At 36.2% G+C, this 16,966-nt stretch overlaps 1 protein-coding gene across 3 annotated transcripts in view; it reads left to right on the forward strand.

Annotated features, from left to right (window-relative positions):
• The window catches only part of KCNIP4 (Kv channel interacting protein 4), a 466,638-nt gene that overhangs the window by 248,387 nt on the left and 201,285 nt on the right, over window positions 1–16,966 (forward strand). Inside the window, exon 1 of one of the 3 annotated variants that reach the window (XM_009324066.1) lies at window positions 203–302. The exons of the other annotated variants lie outside the window; for them this stretch is intronic. Coding sequence (XP_009322341.1) covers window positions 203–302 — 100 coding nt within the window. Of the gene's footprint in view, window positions 1–202; window positions 303–16,966 lie in introns of those variants that run through there. 3 annotated transcript variants of the gene reach the window in all.

Genomic DNA, 16,966 nt, shown 5'->3' on the forward strand with positions numbered 1-16,966 from the left:
TGATCCCGGCAGGCCGGAGTTGATCCGCCTGCCTCCCCCGGCCTCTGCTCGGGGAGACAGGGTGTATTCCCTGCCGCTCCCCTCCCGCTCGCCCCCTTCCCTCGCAGGAGCCTTCTGCGCCTTGTTTAATGGCTTCGCAAAGAAAGCCGGGCGGAAGAGCACTTTTCTGAGTGGCGGTGGTCAGACCATGACCTAACTCATCATGAACTTGGAAGGGCTTGAAATGATAGCAGTTTTGATCGTGATTGTGCTTTTTGTTAAAGTGTTGGAACAGTTTGGGCTGATTGAAGCAGGTTTAGAAGGTAAGGGAGTGCTTTTCAGTGGCTTGTCATTTTTCTGTTCTGGTTATTCTCTTGCGGCGAGGCGAGGGGCACCTGTAAGCTGGATGTAAGACGCTACCTGAGTCACCTCGAGAGCGACGTGCACATCAGTGGCTGTGTGTTGTGGATCTTAAAGTTGTGGTGATTTTCTTTCGCAGGAAAAACAAACTGGTATCCTGAATACTGCAAGTATAAACTTAGATGTAAAACAGAGATAAATGCCTTAAAAGCTGAATCTCTTATTCCCGTTTTAAATCTGCAAATTTAAAGTAGCAGAGGTCAAAGCAGGTTTCAGGATGTTAACATGCAAATACAGTTATATTGCCTTAAAATTGTATTGTAATCTATTCAAAATTGTAATCTATTCATGTTAGCATCATCTGTGCTGGGATTGTTATAATACCAAGATATATCTTTCATAGTATTTAAAAACTTGTTGAATACTGCATTTACTGTTAATATTTTAAAATGTGCTTGAGGAAGAACTACAATACTCATTCAAAATAAGCAACTTGAACATTCACTTAGGGCAATCAAGTGCAAGTCTTATTGCTTGATGCTTTGTTTATCTGAGATCACCTCCTTTCTTCTTAGCAATATTGTTTGTGTATAAAGCAGTAAAAATGAAAAATAAGAAGGTTACTGTAGTTTAAATGTGCTTTTTATTTGTAAAAGCTAGTGGAATATTGATTATTTTTACCTTATTTCTAAAAGTGCTGTTATTCTTACCATATGAAAAGTTAGTCTAAAAAAACACCGATTGTAGCATGGTTGATAACGTAATGATATTCATTGCATCCCAGTGTTTTATTAGGTTCCAGACTGAAACGGTCTGTTTCTCAAATATTGACGAAATATTGTATTCTCAAATCTTCCTGTAAGCTAGCATTTGAGTACAGTGTATATACTTATGCCTATGAAAAGGGGAACTTTGTTGACTGAGAGATTGTGGTTTCATGTGTTAACGAGTAAGAATATAAGCAAAATTTGCTCCTATGAAAAGGTCTAAAGTAATCCTGTTTATGTAACCCTTTCAAGAAACGCAGTGATTTTAAATAAGGAAGTTCACTCAACTGTTTCTCTGTTGCTCTCTTGTGTGGACTTGCTAGTATTGACTACAGAATCTGAAAACCCTGCAGGGACTCACAAAAATGTGTTATCAAGCACATTTTTATAAATAATTTATGTATCCATTAGAGTGTATTATATTGAGTTTAAATGACAGTGGAGAGATTCCCTTCAAATGTATGAAATTCTACTTTTCTTTTTGTTTTGTGTTCAGTTGTAAATAGAAATGTCAGTCAACTTGGGAAATGTTATGATCTCCGGCATTAGAGGCTGCAGAGATTCGGAAAAAAAGGCAGTATTTACTTTTTAGGTTGGTTGGCAGGTTTGTGTGTGCTCTGTCGAGTCTGATTGTCACATCTGGTCGCGTTCCCTGCCAAAATTTAGCACTTGATTGTTGTCTGTACTTGTTTTTATGGCTGGGGAAGCTGATAATGGAAAGACAATTAGAAATATAGTGAAGCTGCCTGTAAGTGGTTGTAAGATTTCTGTAAGAAATAAGTTTCTCATGCAGCTGCCTGCTTTGTCTGCCTCACTGGCCAAAAAGCTGGCAGTCTGCGTGTGCATGGAGTCAAAGTTTCTACCTGGTGCAGGACAGGTTTCCAGCTTGCCAGCTAGATGAAACCACAGGAAGACATACATGCCCCATTCCTCTGTGGTGTTCAACTGCTGTGAAGCAGATAAAAGGCATGTTACATGCGAATCAAGTAATAGATATAAACAATGAGGTATGAAAAACGGGCTTAGCTAAATTGCACAGACTTAGGAATTTGTTTTCTCGTAGTTCAGGAACAGGGCAGGTTTATTCCCCATTTTTTTCTTAAACTTGAGAATTAAAGATCTGAATTGATTACGATAGAAAAAAAGAAGATTTATACACTTTTACTGTTGAAAAAATTGTTATGATTTTAAGTGTCAAGGCTATTCATTTCCACCCATGAATGAAAAGTACATGTGTCATAAAATTGTGCAAATGTTAGAGATGTTTTTAAGCAGAATGTTAAGAAAAAACTAATTTTACAAGTGTACTCGTACTATCCATATGCTTTTCCAGAAATCAGTGAGGAAGTTGTTGCAGTTTTCTGAAAATGTTGTTTGTTAGAAGGACATTTGCAGTTGCCTGGTTTTGCATAGGTTATATCCCTTCTTTTTCTCCCCCCCCTCCCCCCCCAATGTTAGTATGTCCCAATGAAATCTTTTTGCGTGTTTCATACAAGTGAGTAGTTTATGTCTTACGAAACACATCCTACATCTATCTGGAAATCATCCACAGATTCAGTAATAATCTGTAACACAGTGCACCCAAAGCAGGATGCTAAATCTGAACTCTCTAAATGATACTGAAGCTTTGGTAGAAGTCTAGTCTAGAATTAGTCCCTATTGTGGTAGCAAAAGCTTGAAGCTAACTTATCTTCCTCCCTACACTGGTTTATCATGATTCTGAACTTTGTGAACCACTTCCGCATTAATTTGGAAGAATCAGGGGCAATTTATGTAAATCAATAGCAAAATCTCATTTTCCTCTTTTCAGTGTCATGGTAACTATCATAACTGTAAGTAATATTCTGCTTTCTTCAGACTCTTCAATACAAATTATGTGTATAATAATAATAGTATGCAATTATTTTCATTATTTATGAAAAGAATAAAATATTTTCGGAATAAAAATTGTATTTACTTGCTGATACTTATTTTCTGATGTACTGCACTCACTTAGATAATAGTGTGCTTTCTGTGGTTTTGCCCAGTTGCCTTGAACTGCTGAGTGATTCTGTTGTTGTTGTAGGAGAAGTATTTTCAAACAGATGTTTTTAATATTGTATGACAGCTCTTAAAGTGATAAGTAGCAGAATAGATTTATACACTTTTGTAGCTTATGGGTTGCAGAGACTTAGGTTAAATGTTATTTTATGATGTATTGCACTCACTTAGGTAACAGTATGCTCTCTGTGGTTTTGCCTAGGTGCCTTTAACTGCTGGGTAGTTTTACTGTTGTTATAAAAGTATTTTCAAATAGATGTTTTTAATATTGTATGACAGCTCCCAAAGTGATAAGTAGCAGAACAGATTTATTCACTCTCATGCATTGTGGATTGCACAGACTTTGTCTCTAGGTTAAATATTTAACTCTTCATGAATTATGTTATGTCCTCCTTAATAAACTTTACTGATTTTTTAAAACAGTAATGTATTAGGTGTAAGGAGTTATGTATTGATACCTAACGAGGACAGTTTGTTCACATCTAGATATAAATTTAAAATTAATCATATTTCTTGTATGGCAAGTTTTTCCAAAATTCATTCACAATTGAAATGAGATACAAGAACTAGGCAAGTCAAATATACAGTATGTTAGCATCTTAAGGTTATGCAATATTCAGGATATCAGTTTATATGATTTCAGTATACTTTTCGTACTTTTCTGGAAAGATTGTGATCTTTGTATATAAGGATCATATGAACTTGATCAAGATATGGAAGAGGTTTTGTATGTGAATACCTTCCTTGTATGTCAGTTATTCTGGGTAAATTTTTGGAGACAGAGTGGCTGAAGCATCATGAGATCAGCCCTTTCCTAAGTTAAAATGGTTTTGTCCTAATGTTTCTTGGGAAACCTGGATTGATTTTCGAAAGCTAAATCACTTATTAATTAAATAAACAGCAAAATAAATTCCTCTTCATCAATGTAAGCATTAGGGATAAGGTTCAGAGAAGAAATGTGAAGGATATGAGTGATCAAAAATATTTACATAAGAATACCCTGTTTGTTAGGAAATACTCATAGCAGTACCTCTAACAGGAAAAAAAGTGGCATAGAAGTAATCATATATGTTACTGTGAAATGTAGATTCCATGTTTCTATATTATTGCTATCTATCTAATCTCCTTGCTTAGGAGCCCTGAGAGTGGCGGTAGTAGAACTTTACAGCTAAAATTGTAAAAATTGAGTTAAGTTACTGAAAGATTTGATTCCTCTAAAACGTCAAAGCAGCTTCTAATCCCATTTTAATAATCCTGGCTATTGACAACTTCCCATTCAACAGAGCAAAACCACGGACACATAGGGAGTTGTTTGTGATATTTACAACTGTTTTTGACAAGGACTAGATAAGACTGGAAACAAGGCTGAAGTTATTTGTGGTTGCTCTGAAACTGGCAGCCACTGAAGCTGTTTGGTCGTCCAGGCTATGATCTGATGGGAATTGCAACTTTTCCACAGTGATGTCCCTCTTCACAGCGTTGTTCATGGATGGAAACAGAGGAATATTCATTTCAGAGGATTCATAATCACTAGCACTTCATACTAGAAATAGCTTATAATAAACATAAGGCCTTTTCTGCCATTTTCTTAAGATCAGTCTCGATGTCAAAGACAGTTACGTGCAGAATTATGAAGTACGAAAGCAATCATGGACGACAGCGTGCAGAAGAAAAAGAGATGACAGAAATTTTAATGTTAGCAATTTCAGGCATTCCTTAGAAGTGATTTATTCAATTAAGTCTTCATATATAACAAGATAAATTGAATTAAAACAGCTGTTGAAACAACTACTCAGATGTGGGCAAGTAAGCAGTAGATAGAAATCTTTAACACGGAACTCCAGTGAAGTTTTGCTTGATTAAATATTTCTGCTCAAACAGCACTAGCAAGTCATTTGCAGACGGCAGCATGTATTGTAGTTGATTTGGAGCTATGCACATGTGAGCACCTGACCAGGTTGTGCATCCTGCATGACTGCTCAGCAGGCCACTACTGGGCAGAATGAATAAGAGGAAAGCTTTCCCCTTCTGGTTTTTTCATACTAGAAGCCTCAAGTTCTGGATACAGTTTTCAAAAACAGAAATAGGCAGGTAAGACAAGAAACTTGCTAGCCAAGGGAATTTCTAATAGGTACCTTCAGCCCTTAGTTGCCTGCTTTAAGCAGTCTGACATCTCCGAATCATCTTCTGAAGGCTAGTCCATTGTTGCTGCAAAACCTTCTAGTGTTCCCAGGTCAGTGTCTCTTCTTTTCTCAAGACTAATTGTCACTCCCAATAATAATGTGCTTGTCTAGTGCTTTACATCCACAGAGATCAAAGTAGGTAAATACTGTAACTGCAAATGAAGAGAAGTCAAAGAAATTGATTGATAAAGAGCACTACACTCTGAGTTATCAATACAATACCTTTTGCAAACTTACTAGCTTATAATTAACCTTTTTTTAAAAAAGAACAAAAATATTAGACCCAAGTAAGAAGAGAGTTGATCAGAGAACTCTCAACTTTTCTTTGTGGTGAATAGTTATGATGCAGTTCATGAACACAAGGGTCTCATTCCTGTGGCAGTTTAGTTATTAGTTATCTTATATAGAATGGGACTTTGAATAAACGGAAATTGTCTCATCTACTACGAAATGGAAGAATACTAGAACCTTATTGCTCGGTTTTACTCTTTTGTAATATTAGGTGATAACCTAGCTAATTTTATGAGAATAACCTGGGTATGAGAAAGAGACGGGATTCTGGTCTGTTTTATCTCCCCCAAGGAGACAACTTCTGATATTTACTTCCCCTACTTCCTACTGGCTACTCAATACAGAATTTATTTTTTCAAAGTATCTATTTTATTTATTTACTTTGAATAAGTAAAAGCTACATTCCTTCTGTCAAAGAGCCACCATAAGCAAAGGAAAATTATATATTGCACAGTGTTTGCCTATCACTGTAAATGCCTTTACTTTTACATATTCTCCACAAGGCTGAATTCCCTTTTAATGAAAATCTATAAATACCCTCTAGTTACATTTATTGACTCTCTTTTTTCACTTTTTCATTATCTTAGTTATCAGTCAATGTGGGTGGTACAGATCAAAATATGCACAATTTCTACCAAGTTTTGAAAACTTTTATTACTTTTCAGTACTTAAGGCTGAAATAGCAAAAAAACCCCTATGTCTTTTTTAATTATCAAAAAACAATAAAACTTAAATTGATGTTATGGGTTTTTTTTAAGCAAGATATTTAGAGCTAATTAGTTTCATGGTCCACTGAGCAGAAGAGTAAACATTTTCTTAGAACATAGTTTTGTCAATGATTAGGGGAAAAATGGCATACTGAACTTGATAGGTGGAAGAAAATAACCTGAATAGTGAAATCAGGTGTACCCATTCTGTTTAGAAATATATTAGTGCTAATAATACCTTCTGCACTTTTTTTTCCTGTGGAATTCAAAATGTTTTACAACAGTAAATAGAATTGTCTCCTGATGTATGCAAATATATCAGGAAAATGAAGCCAGAGAGCAGTAAATTTCACAGGTCGATATATGAAGTAAAAAGGAGTTGTCAAATCATGTGCTTTAAATTCCTGTATGCCACAGGGCAATAACTTTCATCCATTGGCTTTTTGATGAACCCCATAGCATGTTTTGACTAAACCATGAAATGCCTTTGATGAAAGGAGAGACCAAATGAGCACAAGTGATCTTTTTTATTTGGGATCTATCTGTTAAGGTCAGTGATATTCTCAAATTGTGAGAGTTACAGGCTTCCTAAAGTTAGGTGGCGTCAATTGAAAACCTTGACATGTTCTGAAGATGACAAGGGAAAAAGGAGTAATCACTTTATTTCACAATTTCTTCCTTTTTGCTATTGTTAAAAACCAGTGTCGGATTCCAGTTTTTTTCCCCTTATCTTCACCCAGTGAGTCATGTTGTTTGTTTCTCTGCATCACTCCCAGATTCACCCTCCCTTTTAAGTAGGCAGTATATGTTTTCTGGCTGTTAGCTCTGTGTCAGTCATTTGGTATACGTCTCAGAAATCAGGAAGATCAACTGCACTTGCTATATTATCTCTATGATGCTATCCTTGTTAATATGTTTCCTTTTGTTCCTAATGCATTTTAGAAATAATCAACCCAAATATAAACTCTAAAAGTTTATCCCCAGCTCTTTAGGCCTTTCAGTGATGGATTTTCTCCTTTGCCTTTAGTCTCCTTTGTAAGTTTTCTATACATCATAATTCATGCAGATTGTTATTTCCCTTTTTTCCATGTGTTCGCTATTACTCTCACATTTATCACTAATGTAGCTGCTATACCCCAGAAAGAAAATGAGTTTTTAACCAAAACTTCTCTCTTTATTGCCAGATTGTAACATTTTGGCCATCTAATGCATCTTTGTATAGAATTCCTAATTTTTATTATATTTTTCTGTCTGATTTTCCCATCAGTCACCTTCACTCAAAATATTCCTCAGTTTCAGAAATTCAGGCTTTTTGACACACCAAGGGTATATGGATTTAGATATATTAGATAAACATGCTTTAAATTCAGACTGCATTCATTTTGCTCAAATACAATGCAAAGAGATGCTCAGCTTTGGCCCTTATGCCCTTATGTTAACTTCCAATCCAGTTTTCACACCATATCTTTCTAGTTTAAGGATATTTAAAATATAACATATAATATTTAGCTCAATGTCTTTTTTATTAGAAAATAGTAACTCCAAATTTTAGGAACTTTATTTCATGTGGTTTCAAGCTGGTGTCTCCCTAACATCACAGATTACATATATCATTGTATTGTGTAGTTTGATAGGGTTGCTGTGAAAACCCTTACTAGGTTTTGGTAGGTCCTTGCATTGTTATGATTATGAGCTTTGCATTATGATTAACTCAGTCCACTAGCTGCTTTGGCTAATCTCTGACCCATATACTATCTTCTGCACTCCACTGTAAGACTCCGTGATCCGATTCAGGTAGACCCATGTGGATCAACATCACAATAATCACATTAAAAATGGCTTATTTACAGTTATTTTACCTTCTCATGCTCTCGCTCGTGGAGTAAGAAAGATTTGTTGAATTCTCCTGTTTTTTTCAGTTGCCTGATTAGGTCAGTTGGATTTGCTAAATCATTTTAGTCCTAGGTGTTCTTATATCAAAGGTGAAGGATTAAACAGCATCACTGAAAGTGTGCTAGACAGCCTTATTATTTAGTATTAGAGTTTGTATGTTCACATTGCCCTGTGGCTCCTTCCTGAATTCTTCACCCAAATTTCTTCATCTAAAATTACAAATGGTTGTATATCTTCTTAAGGAGATCTTGTGTTTTAGCTTTTTTATATATATATGTATAGGAGAGTTCTTCCTTTTGTTATCCGACCTATTTCTCTGGTAACTATTGATGAGTTGTTCTGCACCTGGTAGAAAATTCAGTCCAGCCAGACTGAATACTGCCTAAATCTAATGAGGCAGATGATTTAGTCTGATACAACATCTCTGGTTTTGATTTCTGCAGTCATTTTCCCCAGTGATATCTCTAGAAGTAATTTCTGATTGTAGTTGTCCAATCTTTATTTCTGATAGCCCTTACTGTCATTTTCTGATAACATTACAGAAGCATTAACATATATGCTTCTCCAGGCACATTTTCTTTTTTGGATCAATAATCCAAAAATTATTATTCTTCAAACTTGGATCATCCAAAGCAGGCTACAACAGCTATCTTCTCATTGTTGATAATGTAAGATAATGAAAGAAAAAGAGATTAAATCAGGTGAATACCCATTTATTAATCAATTCTTTATTTCCCAGTAGTTATATCAAAGTTATTGTAGGAAATATTATGTACTTTTACATAGAAGAAGTATGGTTATAAGTTTAACACTCATTACTAACAACAAATTCTAATACAGAAAACTCCAACAAAATAAACCTGTACATCTGAAGCAGAAAAGAGAAAGGGTTATTAGAGAAGTGAATTGTTTAGGACATTAACGAAGATATCTTCACTGGACATATGCATTATAATAATGCGTAACGCTCAGCAAATGTCGTAGGTACATCAGAATAGACTCTTGTACGCCAGGGTCTGCCCCTACATCAGGAAGGTTTGATAGGGAGGTATTGTCATAGACCTGCTTCATCTTCTCTTTGCCTATACTTTGAGTAGCTCTCATTTGGTTTCACCTTTTATGACCAACTTCACTTCCAAATTATGTTTTGTATAAATAGCTTTATTTAAATATCCCTGTAGGAGGCGGGCAGGATTGAGTTACATGAAATTCACCTGACTGGTTTTTTTGGTCCCTCTATTACCCTTTTCCATCAGACTGACAACCTTTTGTGTTCAGTGATGGCTTGCTGTTGCAAAGAGAATTGTGCCGTTACACTCACAGCTAAGAAGTTGCATGATCTTGTGTTGAAATCATTGATGGGATCGACCAAATATAAAGATATGAGTTTCTGTGCATGCGTGTGATGAGAGGGGAGAGAAAAAGTTCTGGAGAAAGTCCTGATGACTCACAACCCAAAACTGTAAGATATACTACTATACCAAAAAAGATGAGTTATGTGCAGTATGTAAAGAGTGTCACACCTCACAGTTGCATGAATGTTTGCTGGGACGCTTATAAAAAGAGATGCCTTTTGGACCCCTTACGTTATCCATATTCACTGTCTCTCTGGCTTAGCACAAATGAATAATTGATAAGAGACCTCTTCTTGCAGAAACTACTCTTCTAGCTGAGTCCTCAAGAATGCCATTTTTCTACCTAAACTATCCAATTTACGTAAGTAGTTGTAAGCAATACCTATACTTTTGAATACTTCAAGTCATAGGTTAACATTGTGCCTATATTACAGTATTGTCAAAACCCTGTTGTTACCAAGATTAGCATTTTCTTGAAAAACAGTCCGAGTCCACTAATGCATTATGAGGACACATATTAAAACATTCTTATTACCTAGTTTACAAATATTTCAAAGCTAATGTAATACTTTTCAAGGTTAATTGCTACTATTATCTCCATTTAGAAAACCCTATGCCCTCTCTTGTATTAAAGATAAATTATTATACAAGTATATGTGTGTATCTGCTGTATGCATTAGGAGTATTGGAGTAATTTTATCCAAAACTTGCTTTAACACCTTGACTGATAAGATGAGATGGCATGTCATGTCAGTGAGGCCCAGAAATGAACTATTCTCCCCTCCCACCCTGCTTTTCAGAAGGCCTTTTCAGAAGGTCATCCAGTCCTGGGAACCAAATCTCCTCTCGCTTCAGGAGGAAGGACCTTTACAGCAGGCACTTTCAGGTGCCAAACAGGATCCACCTTGGGCCTAAAAAGAATCAATATTTTTATTTTGAAATTCAAGTCTGAGATGATGGTACTGACAGTTACAAGTCCATTGCTTGAGGAAGTAACTGGTTTTAATATATGAACTTCTTTTCTCACGTACTATACATTGTAATATAATAAAGTTTAGGAAATATCTTCAGTTTATGATGGGCCTTACCATTTGCGTCTTCCATGTCTCCAAGTGTCTTCAGCAGTGTCCTGGAAGTACGATTCAGACGGAAACAGTTAACAGTTTCCTGGTGCTCTCTATACTATTATTAGTACAATATTGCTAGTAAGATTGCTTCATTACTATTACTAGTATGATTGCTTCATGAAATTTCCTACAGCTGGATCCCACCTGTCTTGGGACAATTTTCAAATGCTGAAAGATCCTAAAACGTCTAGGGGTATCAAGGTCGTAATGGCTTAACTAGCTTTATGGGGTTGTACTGCAGCATATTCTAAGGTTATGCTCTATACCATATTTTATGTGCACTGCATGTAATTGTGACTCCAGCTTTATTGTGTCACAAAAATTTGGGGAGCCTATGTATAGCTGCTCCTCTTGTCAATTATTTAATTTATACACTGACAGAATGCCAGCACTTGGAATTATTTAAGGGGCAATTTTCTTTCAAATTCAGTCATTTACTTCCAATCCTACACTCTCTTTTTTGGCCTAAGAAACTTAATCTGACAGGCCCTTCAGAAATCCCGCCTACATTTTGCAGGACTTCAGCATGTGTAAAGTTCATATTCTGTCAGGTAGCACCAACAATACGGAAGTATGAGGTCCCTTCTTTAGGTCTGGGAATCAGCTAGTCTTGAGCATATTGGATATATTACATTCACGTGTTAACCTTCCAGGAGCCTTAAGTGTGTTCTTAGACAGTCAAACTCATCTCAAACGAGGAGGTCATGAGCGGGAAGTTCATTCAGAACGATGAACTATTTCTCATTTTTTCAGACCGTGACTGGTTTGTTTGCTTGAGAGGAGTCCAGAAGTGTCAGTCCTTTAGCCCGAGAATTGAGTTTTCCCAAGGACACCAGCTGAATGCCTTTCTGATTAAAATTCCCGGTCTATGCCTTCTTTCCAGCCTTACTTTTACCGAAGTCCTCAGAAAAATAAATAAAATCACTAAGCGCTAGCCTGATTTTTGCTTCCAGGAATCTGCTCTGCCTTCCAGTGAAGATGCTTCAGTCTCTGTCTCTGTTCCAAGTCTGCTCTCACACAGCTCAGCACAGTGATTCTCACATCTCATCATACATACTGGATACCTTTCAGTATTTAAGCATCTTCTACACAACAGGGACGTTAAGCAGAAGTGCATACCCAGGTAAACCAAATTATTTTCTTGTCTTCTGGTCAGTAGTCTTGCTTGTAGTCTTCACCATAATGAGACTGGCTATTTTAAATGATTTCTTTTAAAACATTTTCACACAGAGCAGGAGATTGTGTTGGAATCTGCTATGACAGTGATAGGGAAGAGCCACAAGATGTCATCCTAGTGCACTCCAGGCAGCCTCAGAGATTCCTGACATCCCTTAGAAACCATCTGAACTTCCAACCATGCCTTCACCACACACTGTGGTATTGCAGATGTTTCTGTTTACTGAGTAGCTCTTGGCAAGGCAGTTCCACAATGTTTCCTTAAGGAATTCATGCCCTACACCCTCTTAGCTTGCTCCAGTCTGGTGGAGGTGGTGGAACAATGATAGCAGTAACCCTGTAGTGAATTTGTGTCCTGACAATCACTTCAAAGAGAAAGGAAGGTTATTTAGCAGTAAATGGAAGGTACAAGTAAGCAAGTAAAAAGTTTTGTTCCTCAAACATCTGAAGGTGTAATTGAGGTTCAGCTAGAAATCTTCCAAAGTGTAACAAGCAGATGGATTTAGGGAACACAGATTGCTAAATCACTGTCCAGTATTAATCCATTAGCCTATGGCTGTCTGCTTGATGTGGCAAAGACATTAACAATATAGATAATGACATCCATAATACCTTTGGGAATGCTTTTATCTACATCTGGAATAGTTACATTTGGAATACTGGCTTTGTATACTTACTGCTTAGAGTAACTAAGTAACTTAGAGTTGAGCTATGCCTTTGCAAAATCCAGTCTCTTCTGAGCCTCTTTTGTGGTTTATCTACTGCAATTTACAATTGTTTTATTTAGATCTATGGGCATTGATGTTTCTCCTGTGCTTTCCTTTGAGATCCTAGCTCTGTGTTTGCTGTAGTATAAATCTTGATGGTTTGTACCTTACATCACATCTGTACTGCCTGCCCAGTTTAAACAACATGTCTGTAACCTGACTTAGCAGTTTTCACATCCAGCAGCTGACCTGGTCCAACTCACAATGGCTACAGGCTTTTGCAACACCAGATATGGTTCAAGCACAAATCATTCTCTAATACAGGGTTTAATTAGTTTTATTCTGAGATGACCTCAGATGGTTTTATCTGCTGTACTTTTGCAGCCATAGTCACATGAATATGATCACTGGACATCTTAGAGAGGTAATGGCCTTTTTGGTTGATACACCTTGTGTTTACCTATAACATTTATTTTGGGCAATAGTTGCCAACAATTTGGCAATAATTGCTTAATGACAGGAATATAGCCCACAGTTCATCATCTGGGAGCAAATGTGTGTAGAACACAAATCGGCAATGGAGTGCATAGGCAGAACAGGTTTCCTTTCCACAGACTGTTTATCAGGATTGATTGGAGAAAACATAACTTTAAGCTACCCCAAGCAAGTATTATGAAGGAGAGACTTCAAACTCTGTTGGGCTTTCAATGAGCAAAACAATTATACTCAAAATTAATAGATATTTGGGTCACTCCAAAGGACCATCTTGGCTGGGAGCCTGTCTCTGACAATGGTGTACAGAGCTCAGAGAAACAGTGTATGCTAGTCTTATTAATTCTCTAGGCTCGTCTTAAGTGTTCGTGTTAGATTTGCTGCCTTCCATTTGTCTGGCATAGGAAACATACTATAGACAGTATAGACTTTGTAATTTCGTACTGGAGTTCCCACTATATCCCCAGTTAAAGGGATATAATCCTGCTTGCTACAACTTGCTACTACTCATTCATTTTATTGTTATAGTACCTTTTTTACTGATGCTTCATCTGAATTCAGACTGTGCCTTCCTTGAATATGCAATCTCTCAGACTCATCCTTTTTAAGGAGAAACTTCAGCATAGGATATTTCTTAACTTCTTCTGTTTTGAATTATTGTAACTATTTGTAATAATGTTGTCTTAAAAATGTCCTGTGTGGCATGTTTTTTTCCATCTATACAAAGCAACAGTAGAGGTAATACCAGGAAAGCAAGCCTATTGATGTGGCAAACCAAAAGTGCAGACCAAACCATACTGACGAGTCAATCCATGCCACAGAGTCTCTACTTTCCATTTCTCATAAATGCCCCCCACCCTCCAGCAACAACACTGCAATACCACATTCAGTTCATCTACATTTGGCTAGCAAGTATCTTTTGCTCCCATCTCTGGTTTAGATCTTCTTTAGTTATGTTTTTGGACAGTATTTTACAACAGCAACAGTAGCGTTATTTGTTCTCAGTATTAATCACTGCGATTAAATAATTTTTGTTGGAGCAGCTCAGAACTATTCTCCAAAGCAGAATCTGAGAGGAATTTAAAACTGCCCGTGCTCTTCTAGTGTAGAAATGTATGCAGTTCTGGTATTGGCTTTTTGGGGTCTTTAGTCCCACTGTCCCACCTGGGGACAGTGGGACTAAAACAGCTGCAATAGTCAATTATTTCTGATAGGAAGCATTTTCTTTATGACAGGAGTAAATAATAGTAGATTTGTCTCCTAAGGAATTTGTATCAGCAAATTCTGACATTGTGATTTCCCAACAAATTGTTACCCACTGTAACGGGATCTGGTGCTCTTGCATGTAATGGGCATAAACATACTCTGGAAAACTTCTTCCTTTTTTATGTTTCTATCTGATTACAACCCTTTAGCTAGTTAGCCAGTTTCTTTAAAGGTGCTCAAAGGCAGGGCTTTGCATTAAGCAAATGAAGAGAGCACAGCTGGAGATCCTAGGAAGAGTGTGTGTGGAATAGGGTGGTGTTAGGAGCAGCAGATATCCAGAAGCTCTGATTTACTACCATCAATAAAAAGATAAGACCAGAACTTCCCCTAGAATTTCATACGCTCTAAGCAGCTTTTCTGACAAACAAAAGTTCTCCACTGATGTTCTGTTGCCAGCAGTTCTATTTCAGGAAGAGGAAATGTATACTGAAAATATGAAAAGGCTACCAAAAATTAAGCAGAAATGAGTTATAACTTTGGAGTTACCAGTTTGACTCCAAAATACAGCATTTTAATTAAAATCTCAACACGTGATTGTTATGTAAAGCTCATGAAGGTTTCATAGATTTCATAGTAAGTTTTGATTTTTTGCAATGAAAACTCATAAGGGCTCCATTGTGTGCAGCAGTACTTTATTTCAAATATATCTATATAGAATTAATTGCTCAGTGTTTGCAAGAAAAAAGAGAATTTTCTCCTGGTATGCCTTGCAAGTGATGTATAATGCATGATAAAAGGATTGCTTCATAAAGGAATCTCCTTCACATTAGAGCCTAACATGTAATTATCCATTACAGAAATTGAAATGCTATTGCCAGACTGCATGTTTCAGTCCTCCTCTGTTACCCAACAATCACGTTTGGTTTTTAATTGCTAATTTTCTTCTGTCTTCTTTTGGCACAACCATTATATTTCTTGTTCTCATCATCCCATCTCATCGTCTGTTTTCTACCCTAAGGCACATAGAATTTTTTCAGCAGTTTAGTGTAACTGATAATTAGCTTTTTTCTCTTCTATACTGCTTTATGAAGATCCAGCAAGCTTGCACAGCAAACCAGGTTGTAATCTGTCTCTTATTTTCGTGGTCATTGTAACTGTGAAAAGACATCTCTGGCTTTCTAGCAAGTTTCTTCAGTTGCATGTATCATGCAGATTGGACCCTTCCAAAAGTGACTCCTAAAGTGCAGCACAATTTTGGTTCTAAATAATACATTAATTAGTATCTTCAGATAAAAGTGTATATTTTGGCCTTATTGTATGTAATTAAAACAAGCGTAGCATTTTTTCTTCTTTCTTAAGTGTTTCCATTCTAGGCTGCAGGAGAAGTCTCTGTGTTCTAAGTAGCACTAACAGCAGCATTCTGAAATTGGAAATACCTTCAGTATTAGCTCTTGTAAACCTGGAAATACTTTGCATATTTAGAGAGGATAAGATGGAGAGAGGAAAGTAAGAAACTGAGAGGCAGAGAAGCAGACATTTCACTATCTTGAAATTTCTGTGACTAAATGCGTATTTTCTAAAGTAAAAAGCAAAGTCTGGCAAAATCCTTTGGTAAATTTAGTCTGATATTCAATATATCCTGTGATTATTTCCCCACTGTGCTTTAATAGTGACTCTAAGTTTAAAACAAAAAGCAATATATGCAGTTTGAGATTTAATCTGAAAGGAGAAAAGCATGTGATTGAACATGACGGCATGACATACTGGAGTGACAAAATGCATACTAAGGAAAATCATGCTTTGGTAAGCATAGGTGTTTGTGCCTGTGTTAGAATAGAAGAATGCTAGAAAGAAGAGACCTGATCATATAAAAAAAAATACGTATAGCACTCCCACAGTTTAAATGCATACATGTTAATTCTTTACATAGTAGGTTACTTTTCTCAGTACAGCAAAATTTTTAGATGTTATAGATAATATTTTCCTTTGCTTCTAAATCTTATACATTCAATAGTGAAATATAGAATAACGTCCCTTCCAACCCAAACTATTCTATGATTCTATGATTCTATATATTTCCGTGCAAATAAAATAACAATTTCTACTTATGACCCTACAGAATTTCTTCAGAGAAAGCTTTTTTTAGAAAGCTTTTCAATATTTGCTTGGGGGAAAAAAATGGTTTTCCAAACATTATAGACATTTAACGGTTATTTAGTAGGTACATATTACTGGCTGTTAAAGCTGTTCAACAAAGTACTTGTCAAATTGAGATCTTCATACATCACTGACTCCTAATATGTTGAAAGTGTGTATTTACTGCTGTAGTGTCTGTATTTACTAAATGAAATATATTTCATTAAAAGAAAGTAAAAGTGTGATGATTAAAATCAGATATTATTAAAATATTATTATTATTATTACTATTATTATTAAAAGTAAAGTGTGATTATAGTTCATGTCAGTTTGACATTTTGTGATTTATCACAGAAATAATCCAGGTTACTATGTTGGAGCTAGTCTGAAGCAGAAACTATTCTACTGAGTCTAGAAAAAATACTAAGTCCCAGGGGCTGCTGAATCATATCAGGAAAAACCTGTATCATCAATTGCCGTTATGCAGTTCTCCATGGGTCTTTTATGTGGGATATTGAATGCAACGTGTCTTCCAGAAATAATTCAG

This window comes from Pygoscelis adeliae, unplaced genomic scaffold (assembly GCF_000699105.1).
Source record: "Pygoscelis adeliae isolate BGI_AS28 unplaced genomic scaffold, ASM69910v1 Scaffold24, whole genome shotgun sequence".
In the NCBI taxonomy this organism is placed as follows: Eukaryota; Metazoa; Chordata; class Aves; order Sphenisciformes; family Spheniscidae; genus Pygoscelis; species Pygoscelis adeliae.